The 19812-nt window shown below is 45.4% G+C and overlaps 1 protein-coding gene across 5 annotated transcripts in view; it reads left to right on the top strand.

Moving 5' to 3' along the window:
- Positions 1-19812, top strand: part of MATN2 (matrilin 2) — a 127216-nt gene that overhangs the window by 83207 nt on the left and 24197 nt on the right. For 4 of the 5 annotated variants that reach the window (XM_045896184.3, XM_045896183.3, XM_045896185.3 and 1 more), the window contains 4 exons: positions 6580-6702; positions 12597-12719; positions 16151-16273; positions 16568-16690. In XM_045896184.3, the coding sequence (XP_045752140.1) occupies positions 6580-6702; positions 12597-12719; positions 16151-16273; positions 16568-16690 (492 nt within the window). The remainder of the gene's footprint in view (positions 1-6579; positions 6703-12596; positions 12720-16150; positions 16274-16567; positions 16691-19812) is intronic. The other variant, XM_064588084.1, reaches the window with a different exon arrangement.

The raw sequence follows: 19812 nt of genomic DNA, 5'->3' as shown, positions 1-19812 counted from the left end.
AAATTAAAATTAGCTCAAGAAGAAATAGATCATGTGAATAAGGCCTCTATCTATAAAAAGAAATTGAACTTGTACTTATAAACCATCCCACAAAGAAAACACTAGGACCAGTTGACTTAACTGGTGAATTCTACCAAACATTTGAGTAAGAATAAATACTAATTTACACAAATTCTTCAAGAAAATCAAAGAAGGAACATTTTTCAACTTATTCCATGAAGCCAGCATTATCCCTATATAAAACCCAGAAAAATATATTACAAGAAAAGAAAACTACACACAAATATCCCTCATAAAATACATGTAAAAGTTCTTTAAATATTTTTAGCAATCAAATCCCACAATATATAAAAAAGATAGTGCATCTCAATGAGACTATCCCAGAAACTCAAGATTCATTTAACATTTAATACTTGATCAATGTAATTCACAATATTAACATATGAAAAAGCAGAAACCATATAGCTCAACTCAATAGATACAGAAAGAGCATTGGACAAGACCTGACATCCAATTATGATTTTTTTTTTTAAGATTTTATTTATTTTTGACAGAGAGAGAGAGCACAAGCAGGGGGAACAGCAGAGAGAGAGGGAGAAGCAGACTCCCTGCTGGAGCAGGGAGCCCGATGTGGGGCTCGATCACAGAACGCTGAGATTATGACCTGAGCTGAAGGCAGACGCTTAACCGTCTGAGCCACCCAGGCACCCCCCAATTATGATTTTTAAAAGAAAAAAACTGGGGCGCCTGGGTGGCTCAGTCGTTAAGCGTCTGCCTTCAGCTCAGGTCATGATCCCAGGGTCCTGGGGTCGAAGCCTGCTTCTCCCTCTCCCACTCCCCCTGCTTGTGTTCCCTCTCTGGCTGTGTCTCTCTCTGTCAAATAAATAAATAAAATCTTAGAAAGAAAGAAAGAAAGAAAGAAAGAAAGAAAGAAAGAAAGAAAGAAAGAAAGAAAGAAAGAAAGAAAGAAAGGGAAAGAAAGAGAGAGAGAGAAAGAAAGAAAGAAAGAAAGAGAAGAAAGAAAGAAAGAAAGGAAGGAAGGAAGGAAGGAAGGAAGGAAGGAAGAAAAGAAAGGAAAGAATGAAGGAAAGAAGGAAGGAAAGAAGGAAAGAAGGAAAGAAAGAAAGAAAGAAAGAAAGAAAGAAAGAAAGAAAGAAAGAAAGAAAGAAAGAAAGAAAGAAAGAAAACCTCTGCAAACCAGGAATGTTGAGAACTGCCTCCATCTGCTAAAGTGCATCAGTGGAGAAAGCATCAGGTAACGTCATACTTGATGAAACACTGAATGCTCTCCTTATAGGATTAGAAACAAAACAGGATACCCACTTCACCACCTCCTTTTAGCATCGTACTATAGGTTCTGGCCATTGTAATAAGGAAGAAAAAAGAAATGAAATCTGGATTGGAAAGGAAGAATTAAAGCATCTTTATTAACGGACATGATCATCTGTATAGAAAAATGCAGTGGAGTCTACAAAAAAGCTACCAGAACTTTTAAGTGAGTTTAGCAAGGTTGCAGGATACAAGGTCTATATTGCAAAACACAACTATTTTTTGTATTTTTTAATGGAAAATCAAGATTAAAAAATACCATTTATCATAACATCAAAAATATGTAGTTACCTATGGTAAATTTGACAAAAAATGACCTATACACTGAAAGCTACAAAATATGGCTAAGGGAAATTAAAGAAGACTTAATAAAATATATCATGTTCATGGATCCGAAGACTTAATATTTAACTGTCTGTTCTTTCCAAAGTAATCTATACATCAAAGCAATATTTACCATGATCCTAGCATGGTTTTTTGTAGAAATTGACAAGCTGATTCTAAAATATATGTGAAAATGCAAAGGATGAAAACAGGGCGCCGGGGTGGCTCAGTCATTAAGCGGCTGCTTTCGGCTCAGGTCATGATCCCAGGGTCCTGGGATCAAGCCCTGACTCAGGCTCCCTGCTCCACGGGAAGCCTGCTTCTCCCTCTCCCACTCCCCCTGCTTGTGTTCCCTCTCTCGTGTCTCTCTCTGTCAAATAAATAAATAAAATCTTTAAAAAAAAAAAGGATTAAAAAATAAATAAATAAATAATTAAAAAATTAAAAAAAGGATTAAAACAGTCAAAGGAATTTTGAAAACGATGCACAAAATTGGAGAACTTAAACTACCTGATTTTTAATACTAATTATAAAGCAACAGTAATCAAGACAGTGTGGTATTTGTGTAAAGATGGACATATAGATCAATGGGATGGCATAGAGTCCAGAAATAGACACACATATATGGTGAAATGATTTTCAATAAAGATGCCAAGGCAATTCATGGGGGAAAGGATAATGTCTTCCACAAATGGAACAATCGGATTGCCAAAAAAAAAAAAAAAAAAGCAACTTCACGTTCAGCTTATACCATACACAAAAATTAACTTGAATTGGATTTTATACTTAAATATAAGAACAAAAGTATAAAAATTCTAGAAGGAAACATAGGAGAAGATCTTAGTGACCCTGAGTTTGGCAAAGGTGTCTTAAGTAGGACACAAAAAGCAGAAACTATAAAAATTAAAATGAACAACTTGAACTTCATCAAAATTTAAGCTCTTGTTCTTCAAAAGATACCATTATTAAAACGAAAAGGCAAGTCATGGACTGAAAAGAAATACTTGCAAAAATTATATCCAAAAAAGATTTATATTTAGAATATATAAAAAACTCTTGGGGGCGCCTGTGTGGCTCAGTCGGTTAAACGACTGCCCTCGGCTCAGGTCATGATCCCAGGGTCCTGGGATCATCGAGCCCCGCATCGGGCTCCCTGCTCCGCGGGAAGCCTGCTTCTCCCTCTCCCACTCCCCCTGCTTGTGTTCCCTCTCTCGCTGTGTCTCTCTCTGTCAAATAAATAAATAAAATCTTTTTTTTTTAAGATTTTATTTATTTATTTGAGAGAGAGAGAGAGTGAGAGAGCGAGCACAAGAGGGGGGAGGGTCAGAGGGAGAAGCAGACCCCCGCCAAGCAGGGAGCCCGATGTGGGACTCGATCCGGGGACTCCGGGATCATGACCTGAGCCGAAGGCAGTCGCTTAACCAACTGAGCCACCCAGGCGCCCTAAATAAATAAAATCTTAAAAAAGAAAAACAAAACTCTTGAAGCTTAATAATGAGACAAACAACCCAATAAAAATGGATGAAAGATTTGAAGAGATACTTCACCAAAGAGGATATAGAGATGGCAAATAAGCATATGAAAATATATTCAACAGTGTTAGTAATTACAGGAATGCAAAATAAACCACAATGAGATAATTACTACACCCTAAAAGAATGGCTAAAATGCCAAGTGTTGGTGAGGATGTAGAGCAATCAGAACTCTCATAAACTGGTGTTGAGAATGTTTCATAAATTAAGCATATGTCAACGGTATGACCCAGCCATTCTACTCCTAGATGTTGACTCAAGAAAAATAAAAGCGTATGTCTACATAAAGACCTATACATGAATGTTCTTGGCTACTCTATTTGTGATAGCCCAAAACTAGAAACAACTCAAATTCCAACACCAGGTAAATGGATAAATAAATTGTGGTATATCCATGTAATGAAATACTATAAAAAAGAACAAGCTATTGATATACACATGAACATGGATGAATCTCAAAATAATTATGATGAGTGAAAGAATCCAGACCCGGGGTGCCTGGGTAGCTCAGTTGGTTAAGCGTCTGCCTTTGGCTCAGGTCATGATCTCAGGGTCCTGGGATCGAGCCCTGTGTCAGGCTCCTTGCTCAGCGGGGAGTCTGCTTTTCCCTCTCCTTTTCCCTCTGCCCCTTCCCCCTGCTCATGCTCTATCTCTGCCTCTCTCTTTCTCTCAAATAAATAAATAAAATCTTTAAGAAAGAGAGAAAGAAAAGAACCCAGATCCAAAAGAATACATTCTATATGACTCCATTTTAATAAAATTCTAGAAAACACAAACTGAAATTTTTGAAAGGCTAATGATTATATGGGGCCAGAGGATTTGGAGAAGAATGAATTAGAAAGAGACACAAGAAAACTTTTGAGAGGAATGCCATAAGTTCATACAGTACAGCAGTCAGAAGCTACTATGGCTTTTGAATACTTGAGATGTGGCTGGTGCGACTGAGGAACTAGATTTTTAATTTAATTTTTAAAAACGATTTATGTATTGGGCGCCTGGGTGGCTCAGTTGGTTAAGCGACTGCCTTAGGCTCAGGTCATGATCCTGGAGTCCCGGGATTGAGTCCCGCATCAGGCTCCCTGCTCAGCAGGAGTCTGTTTCTCCCTCTGGCCCTCCTCCCTCTCATGCTCTCTGTCTCTCATTCTCTCTCTCGCAAATAAATAAAATCTTAAAAAAAAAAAAAAAAGATTTATGTATTTATTTATTTGAGAGAGAGAGCACACATGCTTGTGGGGAGGGGAGGAGCAGAGGGGGAGGGAGAGGGACAAGCAGACACAGAGCCTGAAAAGGGGCTCGATCTCATGATCCCAAAATCATGAGTCAGATGCTCAACTGAACTACCCAGGCACCCCTAATTTAATTTCATTTTAACCCATTTTGATTTAAATGGCTACATTTGACACATGGTTCTAGATTAAAGGAAGCTAAGCATAAATGAAAACTAAATATAATCTCTGACCTTATACTGGATTCTATACTGGAGGAATAAAAACACTATAAAGAACATTATTAGATCAACTGATAAGACTAGAATATGGATAGTAGATTAAAGTATTATATCAATGTAAATTTATAAATTTTACAACTATACTGTGGTTATCTAAGAGAATATATAAGAGAATATCCCTCCTCTTAGGAAGCTCACACTGTATTTGGAAAAAGGACCATGATGTATGTAACTTACCTCAAATAGTTCAGAAAGATGAACAAATGATAAAGCAGATGGGGTAAAATGTTAACAATAGGTGAATCTGGGTAGAGAGTATACAGATGTTTCTTGTACCTATATACTTGTACTTTTATGTTGGCAACTTTTTGTAAATTTGAAATTGTTTCCAAATAAGAAGCTTTAAAAAATACCTTATATGTGATTATGATATTTTTAAAAAACTTCCAGTCTTTATGAGTGCCTGGCTGGCTTAGTCGGTGGAGCATGCGACTCTTGATCTCAGGGTCATGAGTTTGAGCCCCACATTGGGTGTAGAGATTACTTAAAAATAAAATCTTAAAAAAATAAAGAATTCCAGGCTTTTAAGGATACATTATGAAATATCTATGGACAAAATGATATAACATCTGGGGTTTGTTTCAAAGTAACATGGAATCCTAACATGAGAGGAACATAGATTGATTCTCTTAAAGCCGAATGATATGTATACGAGTTTATTATACCCTTCTGTCCATTTTTGTATAAATTTAACATTTCCATGACTTTAAATTGAGAAGAATTGGCATTTACTTAATGTTTTTCCTTTTAAGGATATTGTGTGCCTTTCTCTTACTCATTTTGTTTCCTATGATACAGGCTGGGAAAGCTCATTTATGCCAAATTCTTCATTAAGAAAATGATATCTGTAGGTCACATGTTCCTTAATACAATAAAAATCCTCATCACAACAAAAATATTTCTTTTATGACCCCATCAGTGGTCAACTATTTCAAGCAATTTTAAGCAGTGTTTTCAATTCCCATGATAGCAAAACCTTTGATCAAACTCTTCCATAGAAGCCACTTCCATATTTAAAAATGCTTATATAAGTAAAATGCCATTATAAAAAATTCCATGTAAACTTTTTTTTCCCTTGATATTTTGGTTTAAATTAATGTGTACCTAGAGATCACATTCTCGGACTGTGAAGCCTTGAGAAAATCCTAGTGAAGATGAGTCCAGTGAAGAAATGAGAACAGGGGCGCCTGGGTGGCTCAGTCGTTAAGCGTCTGCCTTCGGCTCAGGTCATGATCCCAGGGTCCTGGGATCGAGTCCCACATCGGGCTCCCTGCTCGGCAAGAAGCCTGCTTCTCCCTCTCCCATTCCCCCTGCTTGTGTTACTGCTCTCGCTATCTCTCTCTCTGTCAAATAAATAAATAAAATCTTTAAAAAAAAAAAAAAAGAAATGAGAACAGTATTTTGCACTCAGGATATCTATGCCGTTCACGCCTTCTTTTTCCCAGGATCTGGCTTCGTGTCCTATTGTTTGGCTCAGTGTGTGAGGGATTTAAGTGGTTTGGGGTTAGACTTTGGGAAGATTCATTGTTTTAATTGCATGAATTCCATAAAGCATTGAACTAAGCTCTCTCTTCCCAGCCTGTGATACAACAAACAAATGCTCCATCATACTTTTCTATTAAGGGGCTCTTACATGAACCAGGACAAGGAAAGCATCTTCACAAATTCATTTGCTGCATAAACATTTTGTGATGTCAAGGAAGTTCTCACTGGGGGGCCATATCTCTAAACATGGAAATAGCTTCACTGAGAGATCCCTTCATAGTGGGAATGTTTGATGTTACAGGAATCTATCTGTTTAGGGAAAATGAAGACTGAAAATCCCTTGGTTTTCCGGTTAGATTTTTTGTTTCATTCATCATTATTATGATTTTTCTTCCTCTCCAGAGATAGACGTCTGTGCCTCGTCTCATCATGGCTGCCAGCACGAGTGTGTTAACATGGGTGACTCCTATTCCTGCCACTGCCTAAAGGGTTTCACTCTGAATCCAGATAAGAAGACCTGCAGAAGTAAGTCACCCTGGGTGTAGGAGAAGGGCTTGTTCCCATAAATGCCCTGCTAAATTTCCTTTTCCTTGCAAATCTGAAGCAGGTATACTTGTACTCAGCATTTGTGTTTACTAACACTCTTCTGCCCTTGATTTTACCTTTTGTCACTCCTGATTCTGTGATGGGAATGATTTTTAGAGACTGAAGGGACTGGGTCTGCCCACGGGATTCATTGAGCAGAGTCGAAACCCAAGCCAAAGCTCCAACCTTTGGGAAATGAGGGCACACACCCCCCTCCTCATTAGCCCCACAACATGTATTTGGGACTTTGAGAAAGAACAGTCTGGGCTCAGAGACAGGAGGTAAAAGGAGTTAGTTTCTTCCAGTTATACCAGATGAGATACGTGATGGCTGCTAAGCGGGGGAAATTGCTGCTCTATCCTCTTTGACATGAAGAAAGAAAAAAACTCTGACTTTGGGGCATCCCCGCAGCACTCAAGAGGTACATGGTGTCAACAGGATGAAATGAATAATGTGCTGAGTGACTCAAATGCCTATCAGCTGGCACATCAAGGGGGATCTAGAGCATGGACCCCAAATGGGATCTCTTTAAACCAGACTGTCCCTGAGAAACCACTAGAATGGAAGGTCCACAAGGACAGTCTTCTCTCTCTGACTCTTGAATCCTCAACACCCCAAGGGCTTGGCACATGGAGGTGTAACACAAGACTTACTGAGTGAATGATTGAAGGAATGAGTAAATGGATCTGAGATTTATCATCCTGGAGAAATTGCAACTATTATTTGAATTACTCAATCTCCTTAGAAAGATGGCCTTTTAAAACATGCAGATTGTGAACTTTTTAAAAAAAGTATTTCCATAGTCAGGCAACACACATACTGAATTGTTCGTGTTCTCCTGACAGTCTTGTTTATAGAACTTTCTGGAACCCCCTCTTAGGGGTGTATGTTCTCATGCACTTCACCCGCCTCTTCCTGGTGATATGTACAGCAGGGCTCTGCATCGCAGGCAGGACTGAATTTTCAAACGCTCGACCACGTATTTCTTTTGAAAAAGCACTGTGGGCTATAAAACTGAATCCAGACAAGCCACATTCTGCTCCCAGCACATATGGACTTAGCCACTCACTCTAATAAGCGTTAGACCTTGCACCATGGTAGATGGTTGCAGAGGCCATGTTTTGAAAGTGCGCCTCTCTTATAAAAGATAATTCCTATGGCCTTGCCTAGATGCAAACCCTGGAAACATCCAAGCATTAAATAGGAATTTTCACGGAGAGCATTCAGAATGTGAAAACAATTAGGTGGAATATTTTCCATTAGACCACACATGCTTTCACTAGGGTAAAGGGCCAACTTTTCTGGCCTGGCCACTCCTCTCTGCTATTTACACCTTTTTCTAGGGATAAGTGTGTTTGTGGCTGACTATAAGCAGGGAAAATCAGCCACAGGTGGACTCATTTGTAGACCAAATCTCCTATGCAGGGGATAATTAGGTCTGGTTCCACTCGGGCACACATTGTGATTGCAAGCTGCATGTGTATTACTAGTGGAGGGAAGAGGGAACTAGTTAGGCATACGGCCGTCCGTGAAGGGGAATTTGCTTGAAGCTCTTCATCTCTTTATTTATTTATTTGCGAGAGACAGCACAAATGGGAGGGGAAGAGAGAGAGAATCTCAAACATCTCTGTGCCGAGCATGGAACCCGATGTGAGGCTCACAACCCTGAGATCATGACCTGAGCCGAAACCAAGAGTCCGCCACTTAGCTGACCACACCACGCAGGCGCCCCTGAAGCTATTCATCTCCTACCAATCATCTAGGATTCCTTCAACCTCTGCTACTCCCCCACATCCTGGAGAGGGACTTGGAGTAAGAGAAGGGTCCAAGGCCCTGGACGCATGCATTGTTATCAGGGGAGGAGGGAGGTCAAGAACAGAAGGGCGAGTGGAAAGGAGGTGACCATTGGGAGTAGTTTGACCACCACAGATGAGCCCACACATAGGCCTGTTTGCAGGCTGTGGCCCAGTCCAGAGTCCCTAATGCTCATTCATATATGTTTAGCGATTATAGCTCCATTTCCTCTTTAGCCAGGTGTCCTACTTTTTCATCCAAGAAAAATGGAATTTGTTTCTAAAACCCCATGTCCTCACCAGCCCTTCTCCCAACTTCCTGCCTCATCGTTACATTTTCCATTGTCTATGCAGACCCAGCACTGGGCTGCTGAGGTCAGCCTCTTAGAGCCGCCCCTGACTTAATGTTTGCACTCTGTCCATTATGGCAGACAGCTGTGAACAGAAGTGAGCGCTCCCTGTCTCTCTGGAGCATTACGTGGAAGAGGGAAACAAAAAATTAGATTTAAGTCTGGAGTTTGTTATTAGGAGTTTGAAGGTCTCAAGAGCATTACAGACCTCAAGCTCAGGGTACAGCCATTTACATTTAATAGATGGTGGATGGATGTGGGCAAATTTCAAATCTAATAAGAAATCTATTTTTCAAAGGAATTTGATGTCATCCAATTAAGGTGGAAAACAAAGTTCAAGGCAGAATTCTACTAAAGAAAAGTCTCATGGTTGGATTTCTTCTTCCTCCTCATCTGGGCACAATTTCTTTTTCTGGAAAGTACTGTCATCATTTTAAAGCATAAATTATTAAGGCGGTGGTGTAAGGCACAGAAACCGGGACTGGCCTGGCTGTTGAGGTGGGGCCGGAGGGCGGAATCCCATGTGGGTGTGACCCGTGTGCTGGGCTCCAGGATTGCTCATGCTGGCCCCGTGGCTAATGCTGCCTGTCACTGGAGACATCATACTTGAAGAGCTGGGATGGCATCCACAAGGTTGGACTGAGCTGGGAGATGTGAGGGCTGGTCTTAGCAGTGTCACTCATACTGGCCCTATGACCTTGAACAGGCTACTCTCCTTCTCTGGACCTGGATTTGCTAAACCAAAGGAACATGACATCCTGCTTTAACATTTGGTAGCCTGTCCAATTTCTCTGAAATGCGCTATCTGTGCCACTCCATGGGCGTTATAATTCACTATCTGGGGTCACTACTCTTTCATGTTTTTATGTCGCACCTTCTCAGTGAAGTCTCCAGCTTTCTTGTGAGTTGGCACTTATAAGTTCTGTTTAAAATTTATTGTTTGACAGTCCCTCCAGCTGACCTCATGTGGAGCTCACAGGACCCTCTGGGCTTCACCAGGTAAAGCTACCCGCAAGCCTGGCCCACGTGTAGCACTTACAGTTAGCGAGGGGACCGAAACACATATGGGGCACATGGTAGGTACTCAATAAATACTGATGAAGTAATACACATGTGAAGAAACGTAACTCAAGCATGTAAAGAAGACCAAGATCTACAGTTAACCTTTGCGATCAGGAACCATTTGGAGAAGAGTCTGTGTTGCATTGCTGTTTGCCAGATAGCTGAGTGATCACATCTTTAAGAATCAAAATGATTTTCAGTTTAATTATTTCCTATGTAAATCTTTCTTAAAGATAATGCTGGCAGGGCACCTGGGTGGCTCAGTCGGTTGAGCGTCTGACTCTTGATTTTGGCTCAGGTCATGATCTCAGGGGTCGTGAGCTCATGGCTCAGCAGGGAGTCGGCTTGAGATTCTCTCCCTCTCCCTCACCCCCTCCCCTCCACTTGTGCAGCTGGCATGCTCTCTCTCTGTCTCTGTCTCTCTCTCCCAAATAAGTAAATCCTTTAAAAAGAGAGAGAGAGAGATTGCTGGCTTTTAAAAAAATTGTGGTGGGGCACCTGGGTGGCTCAGTCGTTAAGCGTCTGCCTTCGGCTCATGATCCCAGGGTCCTGGGATTGAGACCCACATTGGGCTCCCTGCTCCTCAGGAAGCCTGCTTGTCCCGCTCCCACTCTCCCTGCTTGTGTTGCCTCTCTCACTGTCTCTCTCTCTGTCAAATAAATACATAAAAATCTTTAGAAAAAAAAAAAAACTGTGGTAAAATATACCTAACATAAAAATGATCATTCTAACCATTTTTAAGTGTATACTTCAGTGGCATTAAGAACATTCACATTATTGTGCAACCATCACCACCCTTAAACTCCAGAACTTTGTCATCTCCCCAGACTATACCCATTAAACAATGACTCCCCATTCCCATCTCCGCCTCCCAGCTCCTGGCAACCACCATTTGATTTTCCGTGTCTCTGAGTTTGCCTGTTCGAGTTACCTCATATAAGTGGAATCATATAATATTTGTCCTTTTGTGTCTGACTTATTTCACTTCACATGATGCCTTCAGGCATCATCCACGATGTAGCATATGTCAGAATTTCCTTCCTTTTTAAGGCTGAATTCAAGTCCCTGCTTTTGATTCTTTTGGGTAAATATGCAGAAGTGGAATTGCTGGGTCCTATGGTAATTCTCTATTTAATTTTTTGAGGAAACTCCATACTGTTTTCCATAGTGGCTGAATGCTGGCTTTTTAAAGCAGCATTTACTGAACACCATTTCACCTTTCTCTGGGCCTGTAAGGAAGCGATTCCCGCAGACCCTCCGCTATGTGGCCCCAGACTGTAGGGCCCTTTGTACGCTGTCTCTTTGCTTGTTTTTTTTTGTCTGTTTGTATGTGGCCAGTGTTTTATTGACAGGCCCCTTTTTCTTCCTTGAAGCTCCTTGCTTGTTTTCTGGCATTCAGTTTGTTCCTCACAGGTAAGGTTGTTGATGAGTTCCAGGCTGATGAACTGAAACCACACGCAGCTAACAATATCCTGCCTCCCCTCACACAGAAGGGATGAGTCACAGAGAATGCCAAGGGGTCAGTGACGCTTGTGGTGGTGTCTCTCCTCTTCAGCCATTCCCTGTGTGTGGTGAGAGTGCTCTCTGCGTGCTCCGTCTCCTCAAACTCTGAGCACGTGGAAAGTTCCACCCCCCAGTCACCTGGGAGGGCGCATTATAGCCCCTCGAAGGGATGGTTGCCAGGCTGGCTTAGATCAGCCATGATTCATGCCTTGGGGGTCAGGGTTCTAGTCCCGATAAGACAGGGCAATGGCTGTTGGCATGGTAACCAGCAGTGTCTGCCCACATCCCCAGGAGAAAGAACAATGCCGTTAGACAGATCCAGCTCAGCCACTAAGGGGACAGTTCCTCCAACACCAGTCTCATGAAGACCCTCCACGAGGTCATTTGATTTCCTTTCCCAGTTCTCCATCTCCCCTATAACCTGTTCTTCATGGGGTCTTGTGACTTGAACATTTTCTACCGGGAAATGAAATGCTAATTGGCTCCTGGTAAACATGCTGCTCCCACCTGCTGGCAGAAACCCAGCCTGGATGGGAGCAAATGTCTACATAGGACACAACTGTCACAGCCCCCTGCCACAAAGCATCAGATGTGTCTTCTCCACTTTCTTGATATGGAGGCTGCCATGATCTCATGCAGAGCGAGATTAAGCATTTGGACCCTTCTTAATGTAACTGCCAGGTCCTGCCTCCCCTAGCTAGCTGGATATTTTTGCACGATCAGCTTTTGTTGGCTCTGCCTTGTGCTGTCCGATGTCATTGTCAGATATCACTGCAGACAGTGGTTCCCTACGTGCTCTGAGCCCTAGTGATCAGGTTAACTGGGGAAGAAAAGACTAACTGGATTTTCCAGGTGTTTCCATCTTTCTTGAGAAGGGACAGGCTGGGAATTGTGGTCCTCAACCCATTTCACCAGCTTTTGGCCATCAAAAGGGGAAAAGACCCAAGCTGGAAGAATCCAGACTTCTGATCCCAGGTTCTCCTTCAAACCAGCTCCCAGAGAGCAGGAGCCGTCTTCTGTGTCCTATAGAGCACCTTCTTTACTGAGTATTTGCCATGAGGGGCTGACCTCACAGCCCTGGGACAAGCCCAGAGCCTGCAGGAGGGTCCGCCCTTTCTCCCCTCAGGGATCAACTACTGTGCGCTGAACAAACCGGGCTGTGAGCATGAATGCATCAACACGGAGGAAGGTTACTACTGTCGCTGTCGCCGGGGCTACACCCTAGACCCTAATGGCAAGACTTGCAGCCGTGAGTGTGCCGGGGCAAGGGGGTTCAGATGGGAGGGCACGGTTCACACATAGGCCCCGGGGCTCGCTTCTGAAGCTGCTGGGTCTCCTGAGAGCCCAATGGTCCGACAGGCTTACTCTTCCTTGCGTCAGTTTCATCACCCATAAAATGGGACTATTCGTGCTACCCACCTCACAGATTGGGTTGTGAGGATTAAAAGAACCAATACGTATAAAGCTCTTAGAAAAGTGCTGCTAAATGTCCACAATAGCCAAACTATTGGGAAGAACCCAGATGTCCATCGACAGATGAATGGATAAGGAAGAAGTGGTGTGTGTGTATATATATATATATAATGAAATACTACTCAGCCATCAAAAAAATGACATCTTGCCATTTGCAACAACATGGATGGAACTAGAGGGTTTTATGCTAAGCGAAATAAGTCAATCAGAGAAAGACAATTATCATATGATCTCACTCATATGTGGAGTTTAAGCAAGAAAACAGAAGCTCATAGGGGAAGAGAGGGAAAAATAAAACAAGATGAAATCAGAGAGGGAGACAAACCATAAGAAACTCTTAATCATAGGAAACAAACTGAGGGTTGCTGGAGGGGAGGTGGGCAGGGGGATGGGGTAACTGGGTGATGGACATTAAGGAGGGCACGTGATATAATGAGCACTGGGCATCATAGAAGACTGATGAGTCACTGACCTCTACCTCTGAAACCAATAATACACTATATGTTAATGAATGGAATTTAAATTAAAAAAGAATAGTGCTGCTAAATATTAATAAGCACTCAATAAATATTAGCTAATATGATTCTTCACTGTTGAGAGCGCTGATTAAGTCAGACCTGCCAGAATCTAAAATCCAAGCATGATCACCTACTAGACATGTGGTCCCTGGCAAGGTATTTAACTTTGCCAAGCCTTGATTTTCCCATCTGTTTAGAAAAGTGGCAATAAGAGCAGTATTGATGTGCTCGAGTTTTTAAGGGGAATTAGCAGGAATTCAGTCTCTTAGCCTGGGCCTGGCACAAGGCAAACACAATGAAAGATAATCATTCATTACGACCACGGAGGCTGGGAGAGCGACCAGTGCAGCTGCAGGCTGGGACGAGAGGCCAAAAGGGACAGACCTCTGAAAGTATGTGGGCTACCACAGAGCTGGTCTGAGGGCGGAGCTGGGAAATATGGGACTTTTTATGAAGCCTTTCTTAATTTTCTTGTGTAAGAGGCCCAACAAATCTCCATTTGGTGATGTAAATGCATGGAAACTTGCAGGCTTTGCCAGCTGGACGGTTCCGTCATGTTTTATGAGACACGGTCTCCACTGGTCCAGGTCAGCAGGGGTGTGTGTGGGGGGTGGGGCACATGAGCACTGTGGTGCATGCCTGTGACCCTGCTCTGCTGGGAGAGGGGCTCCGTGACATGGCCCAGCACAGAAGGGGCCCTTTGTGCGGCTTTCCACCCAGCAGGCCCCACATCTGCTCCAGCTTTGGGGACAGAGATAGATTGTGAATGAGAACAGTGCAGCTGTTGAGCATTTGGACCACAAACTGCCAGAAGGGGAAGTTTCACAGATGAAGCACTAGGTACAGAGCAATCCTCAGGAAAACTTGTGCCCCTCCAGTCTGTGGAGGGAACAAAGTGCCTCCAGTAAGCTTTCTAAGGACTGATCTCGGAGGTCAAAGGACTTTTGAACCAGAAAGTTAGTGCTGCTATACACTTGCTTCTGGAAGTCTCTGAGTCCTGATGAGATGCTGGTGGGGAGCAGGAGATGCCCTGGTAAAGATGAATCTGGGTACATTCTGCCTTCTTCTAGGAGTGTGGGGTCTGCCAGCTGACAGCCCTGGCAAGTATCCCAGGACAGGCTGGGCATGACCTGGCTGAGCCCACCTGGAGCTCCAGGGGCCGTGGCCTGTTCCTCCCTCCCAGCGTGCCTTGGGGGAGCCTGGAAGGGCTCAGAGTGGGGCCAGAAGAGAGTGGGCCATACTGTCTTTCTGGGTTCAAATAAGAAAGACCACTTAGCTTCAAGAAAGTATAAACCAAGCCATTTCTTCCTAGGAGTTCCCAAAGAAGGCCATGGTATCCTGGTTCCCTCAAGTACTCAGGGAGCCCCAGGCCCTAATGACAGCAAGCCCTTATGAGGTGCACACTCTGTGAGGCTGTGGTGAGCCCTTTCCAGGCACTCACACACTTTATCCTCACGGTAGCCTTAGGAAGCATCTACCATCGTATCTGAGTATCATCTGAGTAGTCGCATCATCTACAGTCGTATCTATTTAAAGACAGGGAGCCTGTGGCACAAAAGGATTAAGTAACTTTCCTGGTGTTCCATGACTGGTTCATGGTGGAACCAAGATGTGGATCTGGGCTTCTGGCTCCTGAGATCCTGCAAGAGTCCGCAGTAGGTGCCTCCAACAGTGGAATGTTCCAGAAGGCACCAGCCCCAGGCCCTTCGGAGGAGTCAAAGAGGCCTGCTTGATGGCCCGGCACAAGACCTTCAGTGTGTCTCCAGGCCCTGGGTGTGCGTTTTCTCCATCAGGGAAATCTGGGAGGCAGCCTGCAGGGCCGTCTGTGGGCGCCGCTCGCCACAACTGTGTGTTCACTGCCCTTCGGTGCTCGTGCCCAGAGGGGCCAGCTGTGCAGCTCTCGGGTGCCAGGACCGGCCACACATGCACGCTGTGGCTCTGGTTTGTTTTCTGAATCTGGGTGTCCTGGGAAGGGGGGTGAAAACGCTTTCTCTGTGTCATTTTCAGAGAAAAATGAAACTATACAGTTAGTTCTTTCCCAGCGGTACTTAATAAGCATCCCCTCAGCAATTACCATGTGCCAGCTACAGTCTGAGGGCCTTACATGTATCAACTCCTCCCCTTCTCACCACACTCCTCTAAGAAAGCAACCATCATCATCCCCGTTTCTCAGGTTGGGAAGCCATGGCCCAGAGGCCAAGTGACTGCCCAGCATCGCCTGGCTAGGAAGTGGTGCAGGTGGGATTTGAGCCCAGCTGGTGTGATGCCACCACCCTCGTTCTTAAGCTTTGGGCAAGCAGCTGGGCCTCCCTGAGCCTCGCCTTCCCCTCTGAGATGGGGCTCACACCTGCCCGTAGCCCTGAGGACTGCAGATGAGGGTGCCAAGGCCCCGGCACAAGGAGCTGCTGTCGTAACACCAACACAGGAGGTGTAGACGCTTTGCTTTACTCCTCAAAACACAGAAATGGGAAGAAGAAGAAACAAACAAGGCCGAATTTCCAGAGGCCAGTTGCCCTGGGTAGAATGAAACCTTCCAGCAGGGCTCTTTGTGATGCCAGTGAAGTAAATGGCTCCTGTGGGCACCCCCCCCCCCCGGCACACACACACACAGGAGGACGGGTTTTCTTAATGCCCCGTTGCTGATGAGCGCTGTCAGGTTATTTTGTGTTTTCCTGGGTGACAAACGCAGGAGTGGATCACTGTGCGGAGCAGGACCACGGCTGTGAGCAGCTGTGTCTGAACACTGAGGATTCCTATGTCTGCCAGTGCTCGGAAGGCTTCCTTATCAATGAGGACCTCAAGACCTGCTCCAGTAAGTCCCCCTCTATGCTTCTCTTCTACGGAAAAGCTTTGCAACAGGAGTGAAAATATGGCTGCTGCAGAGGAGGGCAGTTCATGGTCCTGTCGTTCCTGTGCTCTTTTCTGTGCTCCAGGAGATGGTGGGGGGTGTCCTCTGGGGACTGCATGCCTTTGAGGGGTGGGGTAGCAGACTTCATGACTTTGTGGGGTGAGGGAGGGGAGCTAGACAAGACTGTGGTCACTTGATTGCCATCATCGGTAGCCCAAAGGCTTACTGCCGACCTCACCTGGCTGTCTGGCTTTGCAGGGGTGGATTATTGCTTGCTGAGCAACCATGGTTGTGAGTACTCCTGCGTCAACACGGACAGATCCTTTGCTTGTCAGTGTCCTGAGGGACACGTGCTCCGCAGTGACGGGAAGACTTGTGCCAGTAAGTGTTCTGGGTCCAGTGACAAGCGGGACTTGGCACGGGCCGTCTGTGGGTTTCGCTAGGCCTGTGTGAATGGGCATTAAGGCCTCGTTCAGTGCTTTGAGCCCTGGTGCTTCTCCCCCTGCCCCGGAGCTTCCTTCCCTTACTCCCCAAGACAGCTTTTTCCTACTTCTACAGTGTGCCTCGGGGTCATGTTGAAGCTGGACAGAGCCCTATTTCTTGCCTTTCTCTTCTCTACCCCTGAGCCGGCAGAAAGTGGTAGCCAGCCTGAGATGCACAGTAATCATCATGCAGACCCCTTGTTGAGTGCTGACTTCATGCCGGGCACTGTGCTAAGCACATGCAACCTCAGGCTCCGGCAATACTGTGGAATCTCCAGCTTGTGGTGAAACTGCCGCTCAGATTAAGTAAGGAGCCCAAGGTCAGCCCTGTTAAAGGGGTGGGTTCAAGTTCTGGTCTATGGGACTCCAAAGTCAGTCCTGGGAGAAGGGGAGGCTCCTGAGAAAACTTCCCTCCCCCAACCTCATAATCTATCGGCAGATGGAGAGCTTGGCAGTGATGTTTCCTGGGTACATATATCCATGCAGCTGACCCCAACTCCTGTCCCATTAATTAAAAAAAAAAAAAATGGCCCTCAGATCTCCCTCTCTCCTCACTCGAGAACATTGTGTTATCTGCCCTGCAATCCCAGTGGACTAAGGTAAAGACTGAAAAAATAGTCATTTTGACAGAAGGCGTCAGAAATGGAGGGAAAGGACCGTAGTCTTTCTTTCCCACCCTGCTGGTCTTTCTGGTTATAGGGCTAGCTTCCCTGACTACTGATACAATGGTGGCCACAACCTACGTTATCCACCTTTTAATATTGTCCATTCGCAGGGGCGGGCGAGCTAAGGTGCGCCCCTCTCTGCAGACCATGAAAAAAATGTTTCCCTAGCTTGCGATAGATTCTGGAGTCTCGGCGAATGGGTTATCCCTGTATGGCTGGCAGCCTGCTAGCTGCGTCCCGGATGGCTCCTGCCGCCAACACCGGGCACTGGGGACGCAGAAAGAGGGTGGACGTGTGGAATTGCATCTACATGTGACTGCATGCCAGAGCCAGATGCTTGGTTTTTTTATTGGTTTGCTTTAATTTTCCATCATCTTAGATCATTCATGCCCTTCCTTTGTCCCCCCGCCCCCCTTACTGTGATCATCATGAAGAGCTGACTATTAGCTGGCTGGCGGACTTCTAAGAAATTCTCACGGCCCTTCCCAACACACACTGTCCCTTACAGCTGCACGCCCCTGTCCCTCCTCCCCCCGGTCCACACGAGTGACGCCACTGACACTTTTAAATGTTGCACATTTTCCCATTTGAAGTGCAGTGCAATCAGAGGTGAATTTTGATGTGTATATATTTATATAGGGTTGTGACTCTGTGAAGGCTTCTGAGATGATCAGATAGGTCAGAATTATCCTCTGGGAATGGTGGTACCTAAGAAATGAATTTTACTCACCAGGCAATACATAGGCATTGAACTGTTCTAATTAAAGGCTGTCTGTCTGCCCTGGGATGATTCAGCCTGGCTGCCCTGTCCTGTAATAATGGGCTTTGTTTTCAGCATGGCCATCGTTAACTGGGGGCTATGTTTCTCAGCTCTATGCCAGATGACAAAGAGCCTGACCACATGACTCCAAATTTTGGGGAAAGCCTGCTGGGCTGGGAAGGGGGGAGCCTGCTGGGGGCCAGCCAGGCCTGGCTCAGTGTGTAAGGGTGTCCTTCACCCTTCAGAAAGGCAGCCTCCTCTTAGAGCCTTGATAGCAGATGGCCTGAAGAACACTTCACTCACTTTCCAGAAAGTTCTCTGAAGCATGGAGAGCAGACCCATGTTCCCAGGGCCCTAGAAGTAAGTGGGCATTGTTACCCCCATATGCCTGCAGGCACCTTGGGCTCTCTGGCCTCTTGGATGAAGCCCATCATCTCTTCTTCATGTCCTTGGCCCCCAAACTGTGATTGTAGGTTCTCCCTAGGAGCCTTCTTGCGTTGGGGGGTTGATGCACAGACTGGAGGCTAAGGTGGGGAGGGAAATGGAGTAGTCTCTTCTACAAGCTGCAGCTGAGAGACCTCCTCCCCTCGCTAGCTCCTGGTGATTTCCCTGAGGTAGACCTTTTGCAAGGGCGTCCCAACATCAGGAAGATTCCTCAGGCTGGATGTGCACAGAGCACACTGCCCACTGGCCTGCCAGCTCCTGGGGCTTGAGACTGGGTCTTGTTTGGAGTCAGAGTCCCTAGGCCTGGCCCACAGGAGATGCTCAACAAGGTTCATTGAGTGAGTGAGTGAATGGTCAGAGACCACCTGTCTTTTTCTCCTGTGACACCTGGCACAGACTCCACTCCCTACCCAGCAACCTTCAGTGGCTCTCCACTGTCTCCCAAAATAAAGTTCCAGTTGCGTTTCTCAATTTGGCAGTGTCAGAGAACCCCTTCCTCCACCTCTTGAGCCCCACCCCAGGTCTTCCACGATCCCTCCAGTTCCTCAAGTGGGTAAGTCCCATTATTCTCTGAGCGGCCACTGTACCTCCACCCTGTCCTTTCTCCACTTAGCACAGCCTTCCCTTCCCAGCCTTGCAGACAGAAACCCTGCCTGTGGATGATATTCCCCGTGGAGAACTTCCTGCTGCCAGCCAACTGGGACCTCCTCTTCTGCCCTCTCACTCCGTGGTACCCTTTGCACAGATCTGAGAAATAATGTGGCAGAGCCGAAAGAATACTGACCTAAGAGCCCAAAGACTGGGTTTAAATCTTGTGGCTTCCACCCTGGGCAAGAGAATTGACCCTTTCTGGATCTGATTGCTCAACTGCCAACTTGGGACGATTGCTGCCTCTCTGTCAGGGTTGCCAAGTGGCACAGGGAGAGACAAAAGTTGAAGTGCTTTGGGAACTTGTAAACTGCCCTAAACCCTAAGGTACTCTTTTGTGGTCTTTCCTCCCACCGTTAGACTGCCCTGCATTGAGGAGAAGGCTGAGGTAGCACTTTGCCTTGCTGCCTGGAGACCTACTTCCCAGGGCTGGGCCTGCTTCAGTTGGGGCAGCCCTAGAGATGGGCCACCCTGGGAGAGGCCAGACTCATGATCCCCCAAGGC

This window comes from Mirounga angustirostris, unplaced genomic scaffold (assembly GCF_029215605.1).
Source record: "Mirounga angustirostris isolate CCGP_5_RB_7025 unplaced genomic scaffold, mMirAng1.0.hap1 SCAF_4, whole genome shotgun sequence".
NCBI lineage: Eukaryota > Metazoa > Chordata > Mammalia > Carnivora > Phocidae > Mirounga > Mirounga angustirostris.
This window is presented reverse-complemented; position numbering and strand designations above follow the sequence as displayed.